The 18,611-nt window shown below is 40.7% G+C and overlaps 1 protein-coding gene across 3 annotated transcripts in view; it reads right to left on the reverse strand.

Moving 5' to 3' along the window:
- Positions 1-271: 271 nt before the first annotated feature.
- Positions 272-18,611, reverse strand: part of LOC122777529 (nerve growth factor-like) — a 31,073-nt gene continuing 12,733 nt past the window's right edge. The window contains exons 1-2 of one of the 3 annotated variants that reach the window (XM_044038823.1): positions 2,870-2,974; positions 272-2,008 (exon numbers count right to left, since the gene is read on the reverse strand). In XM_044038823.1, coding sequence (XP_043894758.1) covers positions 1,152-1,997 — 846 coding nt within the window. In that variant the 5' untranslated portion in view covers positions 1,998-2,008; positions 2,870-2,974 and the 3' untranslated portion in view covers positions 272-1,151. Of the gene's footprint in view, positions 2,009-2,869; positions 2,978-18,611 lie in introns of those variants that run through there. The other 2 variants (XM_044038822.1, XR_006361330.1) reach the window with 2 other exon arrangements.

Raw genomic sequence — 18,611 nt, forward strand, 5'->3', positions numbered from 1 at the left:
TTAACAAACTGCTTACGCACATGCATTGAAATCTAGAACAGATCTTTAAGGCTCCCGAAAGTTTGTAAAACCTCCAAGGCCCACATCCAGATTTGTAGCATAACATTGAAATAAACAATGTCATTTACGGTTACAATTACTTCGAAGTAATCATAAACTCAATATTGGTCAAACTAATTGGTATCATCTTTTTGGTCTTAACTGGGAAGCCCCACGAAATGTTTACATGTAAACTCAACTCATTGAAATGTGGATGACAAAGGAGGCATCATTGTTTTATTAGACATATTTTAACGTCTTTTAATTTACATGTATTTTTCCCAGAACAAAGAACAGATGTTTCAAAGGATTTGGTCAATGGAAGAATGTTTGTACCCATCTGAGGCCCATCTGCAATACCTCCAAGGCCCTGGCCCTCTAGTGGGCACTTTGGAAAACACTGGTCTAGACATTTTCCTGGAATTGCACAAAGGGGCTGTGCAAAATTTCTGCAGACATCACTTTAGACCCTTTTTCAGAAATTTTCCCTCCAGCTCCACGTGTCAGATTTCCAGAAAAAGTCCAAGTGAGCTCACAGGGAGCAAGTTTTCTGTCTGCTCAACACAATCTCCTGCTGCATTCTTCATTTATGGAGGGCAAATGCCAATAAAACATGTCTAGACCGAGTTTTCTGGAGTTAATGTCTATGTAATAGAATAACTTTTCCTTATATCTCACGGATCATTGAAATTCCCCTTAGATTCATCTTGTGACTCATCACTACCTTGTTACAGTGACACAACAAACCAGGCAAGTACTGAGGTGTTTAATAAATAACAGCATTAACAACACAACAATAACAACAAAATTAAAAGCTTGAATTCATTTTGTATATATACATACTGTATATATATATATATACATATATATTCATATTTGACTGTATAAACCATAAATATAATATGACATGCAGTCCATATAATTTAAAAACAACCAGGACTTCTCAGACTGAGGTAGGGTCAGGGGCCAAGACATTGGATAGATGAAACTGTGTGTGTGTGTGTGTGTAGGTGGGGGAGAGGAATACAGTATTGGCAATAAATCTGCAGTGGCTGCTTACAAGAAACGTGTGCTTGGTTTGTAGTTGAGTGGTCAAGAGTTGTCCTCCCTAGTCAGTGTCCCAGTCGTCCCCCCCAAGACTTCCGACTGAGGACACACACACATGCTGCATTGATGCGGATGAAACGCCAGGCTGTCCGTTCCTTGAAGATGGTCAGGGCACTTACGAATATGTGCGTGTTGGTGCAGTAGGAGTTCCAGTGGCGATTATCAATGCCAAGACAGCCTGAGTTGCCGGGTTTGGTGCCCTGTTTGCTGCCCCGCCCCCCCGGCCGTCCTCCATGTGCATTTCCGGAGCCTCTGTGCGTTGGATATCGGCAGGTGGTCTCGTAGAAAAACTGTTTCTTCACCACATTGTTGATTGTAACGTTGGGCAGTACTGTCACCTCGTTTCCAGCTATGTCTGTGGCTTGTGTCATGTTGCCCACCCAGGTATTTATGCTGTCACATACTGAGTACTCCCCTCGGTGCATGGTGTGCGATCCTGCTCTACGTCTTACCCTTACCCCCCTTAGCCCTTCGTTGTCATAGTCCTCACCCTCTAGGGCATCATGTGACGGGGGAACCTCGCTGAAGACAACGCGTGGTGAGGAGCGGTAATGTCTCTTGGAGAATAGCTTGGGGTCCACCATCGGGATGGAGGGGTCAGGAGATGTCGAGTGCTTGGCGGCTAGGCTTCTGTCCTGGGTGTGTGAGGCTGCTCGATGGTGCTTCTTGGTCCTGTGGTGGCTGGTCCTGTGATGCTCCTGTGAAGAATGCTGTCCTGCTCTGTGATTAGCTGCCGTCTGCTGTCCGGCTTTGTGGTTGGCAGCCCCGGCACCGCGGGCCAATCCACCTCCCATGTTCAGTGCAGCCTGGACGCCAATCAGGAGGAGCAGGACCAGTGGTGACGACCTCATGGGCACACGTCCTGAGACAACGACAGGGACATTTCAGATTCTCTCATGCTGGTATCAACGTTAAAGAAAAAAAAAAAAATCAGGTTTTATAAAAACGTGTTCGTGTGAGGTACTGACACGCCCTTTTTCAGGAACCATCGTAAGACACAGATGCTGACAGCGGGGACATAAGGGAAAAGAGATTTTAGCAACTTCATAAAAGTCTTACCTACTACTTTCAACTGCTCACTCCCTGCACCAAAGTCCATACAAAAAAAATCAGCACACACAGGAACATTGCTATGTTTTAGGTTTTTACTTTTTAAATGTCATTAATAATATACTTTTGAACACTTATCTTTACTCAATAAGCGTGATTTCACAAAAAAATTAAAATTGTAAACATTTTTTTCTCTTTTAAAAACAAGTCCTCCAACTGAAACATAACTATGGGTCGATTTCTTTTATTGGTCGACCCCTGAACACGACCCATAGGTGTGTTTTTAGCACACCGCTGTTTTTCAACCCAAGTGTTAATGAGGTTAGGGTTACGGCTAAAAAAGACAGGGCTAGGTAGTAAGTTACAGACAATGGCAAAAAAAATGAGCGCGTCACGTGTAAAAGTCCACACCACACCAAAGTAAATGCTTTAATCAGTAAGCGAACGACCAGTGGAAACCTCATCGTCATCAGCTACTTGATGACGACACAACCAAGCTACCAGATTGCTGCTTGATTTGAACAATTACAGTTGGCAAGGCAAAACCATACAGGAAAATGTTAATTAGCAGATGCAGACTTAGCTTTGTTTTATCCACCATCACCAAAATCTTTGGTTTTCAAATGATGTGTGTGTGTTGTTGTTATTGTTGTTGTTGTTGAGTGTTGAGCACCTGTGGAATGTGTCCAGTTGAAGTAGGAGCCCCTGTGGACTCTAGAGCCAGACCCCAGTGCAGGCCGGGCCCCTGGTGCCAGCCATCTGGACCCCCTAAACCACAGTTCTGCAACAAACACATACAACAAAAATATATAAATTAAACACATACATTTGCAAAGCACACGTTTCCATTCATTCGTCTTTATGGGAGCTGGGGCCAATCTCAGCTGACATTGACTGGAAGTCGAGGTAAACCCTGCACGACACCAGCCACACGCAGGAGTAACAAACACAGACAACCAACCATTCACACTCACATTTACACCTGCATTCAATTTAGAGTCTCCATTTATTTGAATAAACCGACCCCAATCTACAGGCTTTTGGGCTGTGGGAGGAAGCCATAATACTTTTAAAACGACTTCTACTCATTTTGGTTGGCCTATACAAAGGCTTCTCTCTAACCATCACCAGATAATGTCTAATCTTAACCTAACCACAATTCAAGTCTTAGCCCTAAACTTAACCAGTTCCTCAGAAATTAGACTCCGCCTCATTAGGACCAGTTTTTGGTCACTATGAGGACAACTGGTCCTAACAAGGTCAGTTTATACCAGAAAAGGTCAAGAGGTGATCATACCAAACTGAGATTTTAAAAACAAGGACTCTCTCTGTCACACTGTTGTCCACCAGCTCGTCCCATGTCTAAAACATGTCATTCAGTCAGTGCGTGATATCAACCCTTCAAAAGTCACATTATTACATCTGTATGATTTCAGGTCAAGCTGTCGTCAGTGACCCTGGTCATCTTTTGGCTAAGTGTTGCTGCTGCCATTAGCTTCCCTTACATGTTTGCTGAGTGGTTTTCACCAAACAAATCTCCTCCTAACCTCAGCAGCAAAGAGGGCCGCCACTTTGCGGCGTTCTGGCCCCTGATTGGATATGGTCTTGTGGGATAGTGAAAAAGCTTCTCCTACATTTACTGTCGGAGCCTGAGACTAAGAGCATCACTCAGTGACAACTGTCAGAGTTGGTTTGAGCAATGGCATTTTACAGATTACAGATTATTATTTTTTTCTTCCACACTTACAGACAGACAGACACAAACTCTAAAACACAAAAATAACATCAGGGCATGTCATTTATAAGAGACAATAGGACCAGGACATTTTTTTAATGTCGCATGTGCATCAGTGCGGGTAAACTCTGTGGTGCCCTCATCCCCGGTCACTGTTCTCTCACACACACACACATCATCCATCACTATCTCACCTTATCTCATGCAACATAAACACACACACACTCAACATGTTTAAGTCTTAGTGCTCGACTCTCACACTCTGGAATGTGTGGCATTTCAAAGCTCGTCTCATACATACTAGACATAAATAATACACATAATATAATGCGCTATCAATGTAGGTGAGTGGACACACACGTGTGTATGTGTAATGCCATACATGTATATCATTTGTATATCAATGTATATCATCTTGTTTTTGTTTGTTTGTTTGGAGACATACTCTAACCTTAACCCTAACCTCATCCTAACCATTCCTCATGTCTTCGCCATAAAATATAATCATTTGTGTAATGGGGACTTGATTTTTGTCCCCACAATAATATTAGAAATACCTGGAACATACAGACACACAAACACATGCTCTATTCCAACACAAACATTCTGAAGGTCACTGGGGTGAGTTGAAACTGGCATGTCGGTATTTATCTCACTGGTACAGTGTTGGCATACCACAAAGGTTTGCTGTAAATAAATACAACTTGGTTTGAGAGGTAAAACCTTCAAGTAGGATGTACAAAACATAGACAGCAAAAAAGAATTCATTGTACTAAATTGTAATTCTCTTGTCTGCTCACTCATTTTCGGTGGAACCCAGTTTGTCAAGATAATGTATAATAATGTCTTGCTCCGCGCTGACATCCTCCCTGTGTTGCACATTGTAACCTGCAGAGGTCAGTGTTGCCTGTTCAGTACCATCTAGCAACTGAGACACGTCAAATGTCACTGACCGCATGAGAGAGGAACTTCAGCATTGTTAGTCATATCTCAAGTTAAAGTTAAGGTGACTTTATTAATCCCCATGGGAAAAATCAAATCATACTCAGCATTTAATCAAAGTTCCATGATTGGCTTGGTTCCCAGGCGTTGTTGGTGCCAGGGACTCCAGATTTACGTCAACACATGTTTTGATGGCGAAAGTAAACGAGTGAACCCAGAGAAAACCCAGAGAAATACAGAGCAAATGTACAAACTCTCCATAAAAAGGGCCTTGAATGGACCCATGACCTTCTAGCAAACCACTGTTCACTGTGCTGTCCATTTTTATTACATCAGCATTTTCCCACAAACTGAAAATATTGGTGTCCTTGCGGTTTTTGTTTTTTGTTTTATGTATTCTTACCTAAATTTGGTTCCCACACAGTGGTGGAAAAGAAAATAAAGTATGTTGAGACACAGACAAAATTGTAATTTTCACTCAGCCACATTATGACAACTGTAGTTACATCACTTTGCCATTGTCTTTTAGAAGTTTTTGTCTGTGTTTATGTGCTTTTGTTGTCATATGTTTCAAATGTATCTTTATCTTTATGTTATGTATTCAGGTGGACCAAACTGTGACATAATGGCATAATGTTTGTCCATCTCTGTATGTTGCCATGCGATGGATTGGTGACCGATCCATGGTGCACCCTGCCTTTTTCTGTGTTAGCTGGGAGTGGTCCTTACAGCAGTAAATGCTAATAAGGACACAGATGTTTTTCCTAGTCGTCAGTTTTGTGCCATAATGAGAACATCTGTCTCAGGCATCCCTATTGCATGTGCAGCATAAACTCAGGCAGTGGGGGTGTTTTTCATTTAGAGGTGCTTCCTATGGCACAACATCTGGCTCCTGGTGAAGTAATGAAAACCTTCTGAGATAAACATGTTCACTGTAGAGGTAAACTGAACTTTTTTGTACAATGTCACACTGAAAAGCTATTGTAACAGTGTGTGTTGCATGGCCACTACAAATGTAACATTATTGCTTGGCAAAAATGAGTAATAATGTCAAGGGAGTGGTGTTGATGTTTAGAGTGAAACAATAGAAAGCAGCTGACTTAATCAAGTTGGCATTTTTCTGTGAACTGCATCTGACTTACAGGAAACACATATTAAGGTGCATGGTGTTGTTTTTCTGTCGCCAACACACTATTAAACACACAATTAAAATGACAAAGTGTCTATTCATGTTTAGAATGTTTCTATTATTATTACGACTATAATATCACTTTTATATTTCTGATATCAACCCCTGCAGATGAAAATGATCTTGTCTTGCCATTTAAAGCGAACAGTCCCTCCATCACAGCAGACAGGAACGACATGGGGTTTAGTGTCTTGCCCAATTGGCATACAGACCTGTGGAGCTGGGAATCTAACCCACAACCTTCCCAGTTGCAAGAAGACTCACACTGAAATGTAGGACTTCAATATGTAATGCAATACCCTTCACTTAAATAAAACCACTGCGCCACATTGTTATCACTTTTCACCGTATTTGTTAAACAGTTCAGGGATCCTGGGTGATGGAAAGCGCTATTGTTTGAGACAATTCAAGATCCTGACCTACCGGCGCTATCTTTTGGCTTCAGTAAACACAATCATACACACTCAGTCACACACATATGGAGCTGGTCCAAACAGACAGTGAGCTGACTGATCCAGGCTGACAAGCAGCTCACTATTTACATGGCCCAGGGTGAGCTGGGAGGATCCTAATGTTAAAAATATGTGCCTTGTGTTTAATGCCAGTGGAGCCAGTGTAAACATTGTGATGCAGGAGCACAGAGGTCAGAGTGGTTTAGAGCGCACCTCTGACTTATAGGATTACCTCAGCACTGGATCAGAATCTGTCTGACCCACCATCTGACCCTTCTGTATGCACAACACCAAACACATGGAGTCCCATACATACTCCAGCCCATATGGATGTACTCCCAAAACTGTTAGTTTGCGTTACTGTTGTGCAGAAACTAAACCACACTCTGAGAGGCGGTTGTACAGGGTAAGGCATAGACACATGGCGGAGTCGGAGTGGTGTGACCTATTTACCTAGAAGCAGTATGACACAGGCAAGCACGCTCTCAAAGAAAACATGGCTGCACCTCTACACCTCCTTTCGTCTGGGCTATTTGAAACATGTGCTCTCTGTTTCATCTTTTCATAAGACAGCCTTTTGTGACTGTAATGAAGCTGAACCTTTGTGTCATGTTGTAAACCACTCACTGCCCACGTTACAGTCCAAAAAGTACATCATCGATTCTGTACGTCACAGCACAGTGGAGTAGTTGATTAGATTACATGTCATTTTGATCCACTGCTGCCTCTATTAGTAACTTCAAAGGTGTTGTTTTGTGACCTTGGTGGTTAAAATCCCTTCGTTTGGATTTACCACACAAACTTAACAAATAAAGGAGTGTGAATGAGTGATTTACAAAGTGACATAAAACTTTAGTCTTCCGTCAGAAAAGGCTGCTTCATGAAGGGATAAAGTGGGGTCCATATTTTGTAAATTGAAGTTGCTGTGTTCTTTGACAGTATGCCTGCTTGCCTAAAGCATTTATTGTAAAACACCTTGTAACTCTGTTTTGAATGGTGGTATATAAATACAGTTATTATTCATAATTATTACTATTATGTATCAGTTTGGCAACACTGAAAAAGAAAAAGCCCTGAGCTATTCCATCGAAATATTTCATCCTCACTTGTGGGGTGTTAATGGGGCGTTGCGAAACAGAAACAAATGGAATAGTGGTGCAAATGAGAAAAACAGTTTACCTCCTATATTAAACTGTAGGAGAAAGGTGTTCCATACTGACAAAACAGGAACTGGCAGAAAGGTGTTTGAGGCTCCCTGCACTATGACACACTCACAGCATGCTGTCCCGCTTAGTAAAAAAGACCCAAACCCACATGGGACCTGCCCTGAAAAAGAAAGTCCTGCTCCCATGAGTTTTCCAATAATGGTAAACGCATATTTCTAGTCTGGATGATCAAAGCTGCTTGACACTACTCTTTTGCCGATCACCCTTTCACACCCTTTCACTCACACATTCATACAGTGGCGTTAGGTGTCTTCCCAAGGACACATCGGCACATAGACAGGGATCAAATCCACAACCTTTCATTTGAAAGACGGCACGCCCCACCCACTGAGCCACCGTTGCCCCTATGACAAAGGTATTCCACAATTTAATCAAATACAGCAGAGATGACACGACATGGTTCATTTTTCCAGACAGAAAGAAGTTGCTTTAAAATTCAGGGCTTGTGCACTTTGTTCCAGGGAGGTTGTTTATGAGAGCAGACTTTGTAAAACAGCTTCAGCCTGCTTTAAGGAGGTTCCCTTTCTTACAATAAACTCACTCCCTCATATCTATGCCAAACTGTAGTCCTAAATAAAGACCATTCCCTTTTGACTCATCCATCAATTTCATTTGCTGTGATGGCACGGGCTGTTCAAGGCACCACATGGCACTACCAGGTTGAAGAAGACTGCTAAAGTTGATGACAGTGCGTGGAAAGAAAACACACGGTGCATCAAGCAGCTGTTAGGCTGTGAGCTGGAAAAACCAATCATCAGACTGCATGAGAGGAAAACACTTTGGACAGAGAGCAATTACTCAGCTCGAGGCAGTGGAGCCCAGCCACAAAGTTACTGGTACTCACTTTGTGACTACCAGTAACCAGTACCGTTTAGCCACACATTTCCATTACGTCTGCCAGTGCACAAAAAGCACCAGAAATTACACCCATAAGTAGTGTCGCTGTCAAGACCACACTTAAGAGACAGAGCAGTTTAGTACTGAATCCAAGATCAATGTAGGGCCTCGTTTTGGTCTTGGACTCTGTCTTGGTTTTGAATGGATTCTGGCCATGGTCTTGTTCGTGCAATCTTGACTACAATGCTACCTTCATGCAGTGTTAGTTATAATGGAGCCACAAAGCCCCCAGTCCACTTCAAGTTAAAGTTTTAGCTATCATTAAGTCCCCACTAAGTTCAAGTCATCAAGTCTTAGTTTGGTTCTAAGGTGGACTTAACAGTGAAGAGTCAAACACTGTCTGGGTGGGTCATAAAAGTAATGCAAAACCTCTTTATAATAGGCTTAACATATTCAGCATTCACTATCTACTTAATAGCATGGACCAGTGGAATACTGACCCTTTATTCATTAGTCATTACAAAGCACTTTTTAACCTTATTGTACATTTCCAGATACTTTGCATAATGTCATTATGTAAACAATTCCGGACCAAGCACAGACCCCTGTGGCACACACGCATATTACGTTATGCATGTTATGTAACACTCACGCACATAAATCTTGACTGAAGATGGTCTTTGGGAATCACTGCCCTAGACCCCACTATAGAATAGTAAATGGTCTCTATTTATATAGCGCTTTTCTCGTCTTCTCGACAACTACACAAAGCAGCTTCACACTACAGTTTTGTCACTCACACACTCACTCATACAGCGCATCTATGTAAAGCGCGTTTTCTAATGCACATCTTTTGTACCCATTCACACACTGCCGGCACAGCTGTCATGAGCAACGTGGGGATAACATTTGTAGACTAACAGAGCCAGGATTTGAAAGACAACTCGCTCCACCGCGCTCTATTTATCAATATTAACACATGCAGTTTGTGTTTTGTTCAATAAGAATAGGTTGCATTCATTCAATATTAATAAGAAAGAATAACAGTTTTTGTGGTACTACCCACTTAATAGGTCCATACTAAGAAAAGCGCATTATCATTACATAGTAATTAGAAGGTCACATACGGTAAACTCTTAATTAATGGCCTATTAATGTTAGAATATGGTCATACATGATAAGGTGTTAATAAGGGATTTGTAATGACTAATACTTTGTCAGTATTCCATTAATATACATGCTAATAAGTAGATAGTTATGTGTAATCTGATTGTTTTGTTTCAGTTTCAGTTTATTTAATAAAGCTTCAAGTATCGATACAATACAGTATGTATAGTCAATTTTAAAAAGTAATCTTCAGTAAGAAAAAGTCATGGGATATAAATTTTGTGTTATTCTTCATGAATTTGACATTTTTACAAAAATTTGTACAACAGGTGTCAGTGGATGTGTTGTCACCTCACACTCACACAGTCTCATTAGCAGGGGAATCATAAAAGGAACACTGTTCAGTATGTGCAGGGTGGGTTTCCGGTGTGCGGTTGATTAAAGCTTAATTCCAAAAAACTAAGAAGAAATCATGTTTCTTAACTTTCTACTCCAAATACAATCAAAGTCTTTCACCCTTTGGAGAATCATAAACAATCTTTTTTTTTTTTGTAATTTAAAAAAAAAGGTTTTCCATAAACATGTCATTGTTTCATCCACACAAAATGACTGTAATACATATGCCTGGCATGTGCATACGAGATGTGTGCAGTGTACAAACGTTTTTCTCTAAATAAAGCTTTATTCAATTTGCAACGTATACATTCACAGAAATAGAGACGGAATCAAGAAAGCCAGGGTGACTAAGGAAATAAAATAAAATTGATCATAAAGCAAACGTTAAACACAGTTAGAGCATGAGCTTCCTACTTGGAGGATCATCAGAAATCCTGTTCTACTGCATGTGATCGGAGTGCGGTTAAGGAATTTTGACAGGAGAATAGTAATAATAAATTAAATTAAAATTAGTCACCTTATCGCTCGCTCCATCTTAATCCAATTTCATTATACCAGTGTCTGAAGGAGGATGATGAGAGAGTAAATTATATTATTATAATAAATCTGACTCCTGTAAAATGTGCGTAGCTGACTTAACCTGGCCTATTTACCCCACTGTATTTTAACGTTGGGGAATAATGCAGTATTTTCAAAAAATAGGCTTCCAGTTCTCCCGAAATGCTGTTTCCATGTGGATAAAAGGCTGACACGATAAAACATGTCAAACTCAAGTCAAGTGCAACAAGCTGCCAAATGACTGCATGCAGCAGTGGAAGCACAATAATGTTGACCGTGATACCCTGACAACAATGCAGCTGTATCACATCAGGAGCCGTTAAGGGTGTTGTCACCAATCCAAGGTTAGTTTACAGTAAACCAGCAGCTCTTCTGATCCGTGTTATGCATGAGTCATTAGTTAGGAGTCCTTGTTAAAAGATATGCAGCGGCAGCATGTCAGCCCTTCTGTCAAACAAACACACACCTCTCTCTCGGCGTGATGACAACGCCATCAGATTATGAGAGGGTGTGAAAGAACGATTGACAAGTCCCGTGACAGAGGAAGGAAGGGAGAACAGAGACGGCGAGAGGGGCCGAGGCAGACGAAACACAGAAATGTCAACAGTTTTTTCAGTGTCTCTCATCAGCTCAGTGTAGTGCAGTTCCTCCTGCTGTCATCCACTGGAAATAATTCTCAAGAGGTATGACCGCCAGCCAACCTGCTCTCTTTCACTTTATCCAAATGGTTAAAGATGTTTTACTTCCTCTAAAAATACTGTCCAATTCTCATTTGGCAATTATCTGTAAACATGCAAAGATGTTTTGATTGGAATTTGTGGACGGTGCAAGTCATCATTTTAAGGGTGATTTTATTTGAAAAGAGTCATGGCTTCAGTTCACTCTTTCATTAAATAAAGCTTGTCATCCATGAAAGATCAGCAGAAGTCTTCTTGTCATAGTCTGGATGGGAAACAGATACAACTTCCAAGACACTGCTGTGTGAATTGAGTTTTGTCATGCGATGTGATGTCATGGTGAAACTCAAATTACACTCTATCAGATGTTCTTGTGGGATGTTCAGTGAGCTACCTATTCCTGGACAAGATTTAGATCATCAAAAGGTGCAGAAGCTGGTAAAACATTGATCATTAAGTCTGTTTAAGAAGGCTTCCTGTTTATTAAGACCAAAACCAAAACCTTGTTTATTTTTCTAGTAAACATTTAGTTTGAGTCATTAAAATGGGGGATATGTCAAAAATGACATTGTCCTGCAATGTCTTGTTTTGTTCACAAATTAATTAAAACAAAGATTGGGGGAATTCTGCAAGTCAGTCTTTGGAAATCATTGCCTCATTATATTGTATGTGAATGAATTGTGTTTTTGATGTGATTATTCTGCCACTCTGTCAAGACATACTATCAGACCTGACTAAGGGAGCATTTGTGTGTATACAGCAGCAGAGTAAGGGCAGGCTGGGACAAGGCATTCTTATTCCATCGAACTGCTGAAAAACAGTAGCAGTACAATTCCCTTCAGGAACTTGTGTGCATAAGACACAATTTGACAAATTCCAATCAGGTTTCCGACCTCATCGCAGTATAGAAACAGCTCTTATTAGAGTGATGAGATTAGAGGTTGAACACTGACTCAGGCTAGGTGTCAGCTCTGATCTTAAAGAGGTTGGAAACATGTGCAGGACTAAATGGATGATGTTTTGAGTCTCTCAAGGAAAGATTCATGGAGTCCTTCTCTTTCACTTATTATGCTGCCTTTGGAGCAAATTCTGCAGAGGTCTAACATTGACTATCATAGTTATGCAGATGACACACAGCTATATATGGCACTGTCCCCAGACGACTATTGTCCAATAGAGTCATCGAGTCATTGTTTAGAGCAAGTAAATAAATGGATGAACAGGAAAAAAAAGGAAACTGAGCAAATAGTTTACACCTTGAGTCACAGTCTCTACAAACTAAAAAACAAGTCAATAACGTTGGTGTGCTGATAGACTCACATCTGATCTTTAGCTGTCATACCATCATCAAAACAGCCTTCCATCAGCTTAAAAACATATCCAGAGTAAAAGGTTTCATGTCCCAAACAGACCAGGAGAAGTCTGTTCATGCTTTCATCTCCAGTAGTCTCAACTATTATAATGGTCTAATGGACAGGACTCCCCGAAAGAGCGTTAAACAGCTGCAAGTCATTCAGAATGCTGCAGTTGAGTTTTAACCAGAACAAAAAGATCAGAGCGCATTACTCCAGTTGTAAAGTCTTTACACCGGCTTCCAATCAGTTATAGAATATACTTTAAAGTTCTGCTGCCGGTCTACAAATCATTGAATGGTTTAGGTCCCGAACAAATTAAAGAATACACATCACATCAGGCTCGGAGATCTCCTGACTCAGGTCAGATAGAGTTCAGAGCTTAAATCAATTATGGTGAAGCAGCATTTGTTTTTATGTTGCACAAGTGGAACAAACTGACAAATGTGACATTAAACACTACTTTTCTCATATGCTTATGATTGAACTCTTTTAAAGCATGTTTTTTTTGTATTTAAATGTTCTAAACTTCACATTATTTTAATAATTTGAGAGTAAATTCTTATTGTATGCTGCATTATCATACTTTATGCTCCACTGTAGTCTAACGTTGTGTTTTCTTTCTCTCTGTTATAATTGTGGTTTTCTCAAATTTTACATTTTAATGTTTCCAACATTAAAGTTTAAATGTCATTTTGTTTTTTTTCCTGTAAAGCACATTGAGTTGCCCTTGTGTATGAATGTGCTATACAAATACAACTGCCCTGCATTGCCTTGCTATAGTGAAAAACAGATGTGTGGAGCTGATAGACTTAATTGACACTGTCTGAACTCATCTGACAATGGTTTGTTAATATTTGTACGTAATGACTGACTGATAGTTTCATGCTGGGGCCCTTTTCTGAGTGGCTACAGTTGCAGCTGTATTTGACTGAGCTTGCTTCCACCTCTGTGTTGCCAGCTACTTCCAGTGGAAGGTAGTTAAAGCCAGTAGTGTCACATCAGACACTAATGTGCATATTTAAGACATCGTCACCATGCTGACAGTGTCTTCTGATTATATTCCACTATATATACACAGGTAAAGTAATTGTACCATTGGAGAGTTAAAAAGCAGCACTTTCTTTCATTTATTTGTACCTTATACATAATGTGTCTGTCTATTAGTGAGTGTCACAGTTGAATATACTTCTATAATTAATATGTCCTGAGTTGGTTCAGACATGAGTGAAAAAAGAAGATTTTGTGTTGAAGACGAACAGGGAAACTAAATCTTCAATCGGGGGACAAGGAAACAAAACTCATTTTCACAGACCTTTTATTTTACCTGGATGAACAATACATATGCACTGTACATCCACAGCTCAGTCTTTTCTGTGAGCCTACACCCAGACCGGCTCTCCAGATGCAGCAACTCGCGCTGCAGAACTGGCGATTTCTTCCTTCCATAGCTAGAGCTATGCCAGAAAGTTGCTAGATTTGTTGCAAAAAAAAAGTCAGAAAAGTCACTAAATACAGCTGTTGGTAACGCTGGTCCACCCTTTGCTGCTTTTCACCTCAGAGAGTGCAGAATGCAGTCTCCCTGTATGCCATACACTTACTAAGTTCACTAACGTCATACTATCCAACTTCAGAAATCCACTACATCCCTTTAAGCCAGAATGATCAAGCGTTTCATATTACAATGAAACACATAAATTAAAGTCTTTACTTAACCAACTATAGTTCAGTACAGCAACGTTTCTTTTACTCCCAGACCGCCTGACACGAGCCTGACAGGGTTAGTCAGGCGTAATGCGACTAACAGAGATGAAAGATGAGCCTCTGCTCTGTCCTTTACCCTTGTCTTCATGTTAAAAAGACATTTCCTGCTATGTGAACCAAGCACCTGTTGCACACCGGGGATACTTCAAACACTAAAGTCTGCTGCTCAGGCCTCAGGTCACGGGAAGAGCTGAGAGGCTGGCTACACAGGTCATCGTCAATCTGACAGGTACACACAACCTGCTAAAGCACTTGACTCCAAGTGCAATGACACACTACAGATAGGCAAAAAGGGGGGAAAACAACCCCCACACATGTGCACCAGCTTATCGAGTGCAGCAATAAAATATGTTGGCGAGCACGACACATACCTATACGTGTTTCTAATGTTATAATGCACATTTTTCACAAGATTGAGCCTTTTTCCTCAACTTAACTTCCTGATACTGGCAGCCTCACAGACGCCTTCACTTCGCACAACCACTGAATCGTCTCCAGCTCAACAACCCGCTGCCAACAGGATCTCTGATGTTTATCAGTCTGTGGTTTTACAAGCAGCTATTTCTAATAAATTCACCTGTAATAAAACTACAAATGAAAAACGGTGCCATGCAGTGATATGGTACACACCCCAAAAGTCATTTGTAGTTCATTTCTTGTTTGGGTTAGCAAGTGTATACGACATGTAGGATTTAATATATACAGGTGTTTCTCTTCATCAGCTGTGATGAAATAAAAGCTTGTTTATCAGCCCAGGGTATCATGGGAATATCAGAGAAACGGAGAGGAAAGGTGTGGAAAGTAAAAGGAAGGGATATTGGCAAGGAGCCAGTGTCTGCATCCAGCTGTTTAGTGTCTTTGTCCAGCTTTATGTCTTTGTCTGACTGTGTCTGTCTCTAATTTATCCTGCAGGTTCTCAGATTCTGCTCACGGGAACTGCCTTAGTCTTTGTTTTTTGTTTTTTTTTCCTCCCAGTCAAAAGCCCGAGGTAACTTCCTGGATGCACGTCTGTTTCTGTGTCCTAACAGCAATAACAGATTTCAACACTGTGTAACTATAAGCAGAGCACTGCTCTCATGGGTGTTGTAAATTGCACAACAACAATTTATGAATAAAAGTCATTGACTTTTTTTCTTCCAAATTGGCTGTGTCATTTCCAAGACTGTGTGTGTTTGTGTGTGTGTGTGTACTTGTGACCTCTTTAGGACCTTTTTTGGTACAAACACTGATCTCATCATAACCAGTAGTCCTCATGGAGACCAAAACCTGGTCCTAATGAGGCAGAATCTCATTTGTGAGGACCATGCTAGTGTGTGGTTGTGGTTAAGGTTAGGAATAAAACTTTGTTGAGGGTTAGTCTAAATGAATGGTAGTCAATGCAGTATCCTAAGACAAATAGCTGTGCTAACCTGCATGTGTGTGTGTCTTCTTTAGGACCTTCTCTGAAAGGACCAGCAGTCCTGATTAGGACCGGGTACCTCATTTGTGAGGAACTGGTCGTTTATGCTGAGATTTGAATTGTGGTTGGGTTAAGTTTAGTTGTAGGCATTAACTGGCAAAGGTTAAGGTTAAGGCTACTGCCTTGTGTATGCTGAATGGAAGTGAGTGCAGGAAAAGCTGTGCAAACCTGCGTGTGTGTGTGTGTGTGAGTGTGTGTGCTGTAGGCAACAAAGCACTAGCCAAGTAGTTTCAGCATCTCTAAATGGAAATATCTACAGATATAAACACACAGGAAATTAGATTTCAATAAGAATGGCCACTGGAGGAAAAACTGGGATGATTAAAATATTGGGTCTTGTGCCTGCATATGGCTTCATTTATAATTGACCAACAGTAGTACAGCTGCAGTAAAGCTAACATAAATATTGATTTAATCTATCCCACCTGCACAGGCAGTCCGGCAGTGGGTGCAATAATGTACACATGTGAATATTAAGTCCCTATACCGTTTTAATGTATTTTGCTGGGGTAGGTAACATTTTCATCATGACTACTTAATGATTCCACAATAATCTTCTGATAAGATCTGAAAGAGAACTGGACTTCTGCCACTCATCCAGGCTTCGTTTCCATGGTGTTTGGAGAAATAAATAGAAACCGTATATGACAAATGGACAGTTTCAGGCTCCATAGAGTGAAGCCAATTTTCATCGAATGGCCATCAGGATGTGATTTCACCGGTGTGTATGTAAAACAATGAAAAATGAGCATATTACTTACTTGATTTACAGTATAAATAAAGTTATAGAAAAGTTTTTCCTAGGAATATAATTTACTACAACATATATAAGGAATGGGAAATAATCTGTCAACTCAGCTTTTTTAAAACTAAATTTGCAGTACTTTTCCCAGAAATAAAAAGACACAACAAACCTGCTGGGTCTGTTGACATACAGTCTATTAAGTAATTCAGTTATTGTATGTATTCTCTAGCATTAAAAATTAACCGTGTCATACAAGCAGAAAACTATTGTGCATTAAAGCTGGGATAGACAGCATACAATGTATAAATGGTTATAGATCAATAATAACAACCTTTTATCATAAACTAAACCATGTGATTTGACTGGCATATCTCTCAGAGAGCCTACATGCCCAAAACAATATTGTTAATCCACTAGATTAGATTCAGCATCAATTTTAGTACAGCCAAGCTTTTCCCTGCATTGGACCACCAGCTGTGGAAGGCCAGTCATCCAGGCCATGAAGGCCGGATGAACGCAACAATTAACATTTATTTCCAGTCCTTTACTTTGTATGACCTTCACATTGAGCAATCTTTTCACGACAAGCCGTTAATCTTTTAGAACGGCTGCGGTAACAACAGCAACTCCCCAATTCTGGTGAGAACCTAAGATCTCGCAGCGGAACAGTGAGCGCAGGAGAACCAGAGGCAAGGGCGCTTGTGTGCACATAGAGTGAGATAGATGTAGACAGAGGAAAGAAGAGGCAAGTTAAAGAAGCGCAAGTAGATGCCAAAACATGAATGAGAATCTGAGAATGAATACTAGTGGCTCCAGTGTTCCTTACTGTTCTCTTTAGCATAAACAGCATGTCAGAGTTTTCTTTGTTCTCAGAAATATGTCAGCATTTGGTATGTAAGTCTTATACAGTCATGTTTGCAGGGATATGAGTCCTAATTATTAATCCATTAATACTGATCGTTGCTTATAGTCTATAAAAAATATCCATTGATCCTGAGTGTCGTGTCAAAATGCAGAGAGAAGAGGCAAGAAGAGAAATTTCATTTAAACACTGCCGTTGTTTACTTGCTCCCCTTCTGCTCCCCTGCCCTCGTCATGTCAGCATCGTAAGACTATAATGAACATGTTAGCAACATGGCAAAAGGACTCAGCTCTAAGGAGCCAAGTTCAGTCACAAAAAATGAAACAGTGACATTGAATGGATAGGTTTTTGCTTCCAACGAAGTGGCAACCTGCCAAGCTGTCACCCACTGGTTTGTGAGCTGCCATTTGGAAACATTGAGTTCTGTCCAGCGCCATTCCTTTTTTGTAAAAAGAGACATTTTTGGAAGGATGGTTGTAGGCCAGACTGACAGCTTTGTCCACTGCACATCCACCTACATCTATAAACATACACCTATTGAGTAATACTGAATGAACGACCCCATCATCCACAGTGTTCATGCCCCAATACATGCCAGACCAGATGTGGTCATGATAATAGCCCGCGTTTAATTTGAAATGAGAAAAAAAAAAACTGTAAATAACAGGGCTCTAGAGTGCGATGCACAGAATCAACACTGATGTATCATATGTTCCGTTCATTCATCTCCCTGCCCGGCAGCTCTCTCTCTCTCGTTCCCTCTCTCCTGCAAACACACAGATCAGCTGTCTGCTCATTCTCTCCACGTACAACACATGCAGCCTATATCAAACGCTAACGCTAAAAACGTTCGTGGTGTTTTTCTTCTACGAGCATCTCAGTTTGAGTGCATTAGATAGCATTAGCTTGTTAGCACCCTATTAGCACCTATTGATAAACCCAGACATGGCACAGTATCAACACTGCCTCCCTCCCTGTTTGTTATCTTAGTATCTAACCAGCAAAGCACCGTCAGCTCCAAAATTCCGTACGACAAAGCAAGCATCTGTTGTCATTATTTTCATTGCTTCTTTTTTTTCCTACGGCAAATTTTGGCATGTAACTCGTCCCACAG

Source organism: Solea senegalensis, linkage group LG11, assembly GCF_019176455.1.
Source record: "Solea senegalensis isolate Sse05_10M linkage group LG11, IFAPA_SoseM_1, whole genome shotgun sequence".
NCBI classification, from domain to species: domain Eukaryota; kingdom Metazoa; phylum Chordata; class Actinopteri; order Pleuronectiformes; family Soleidae; genus Solea; species Solea senegalensis.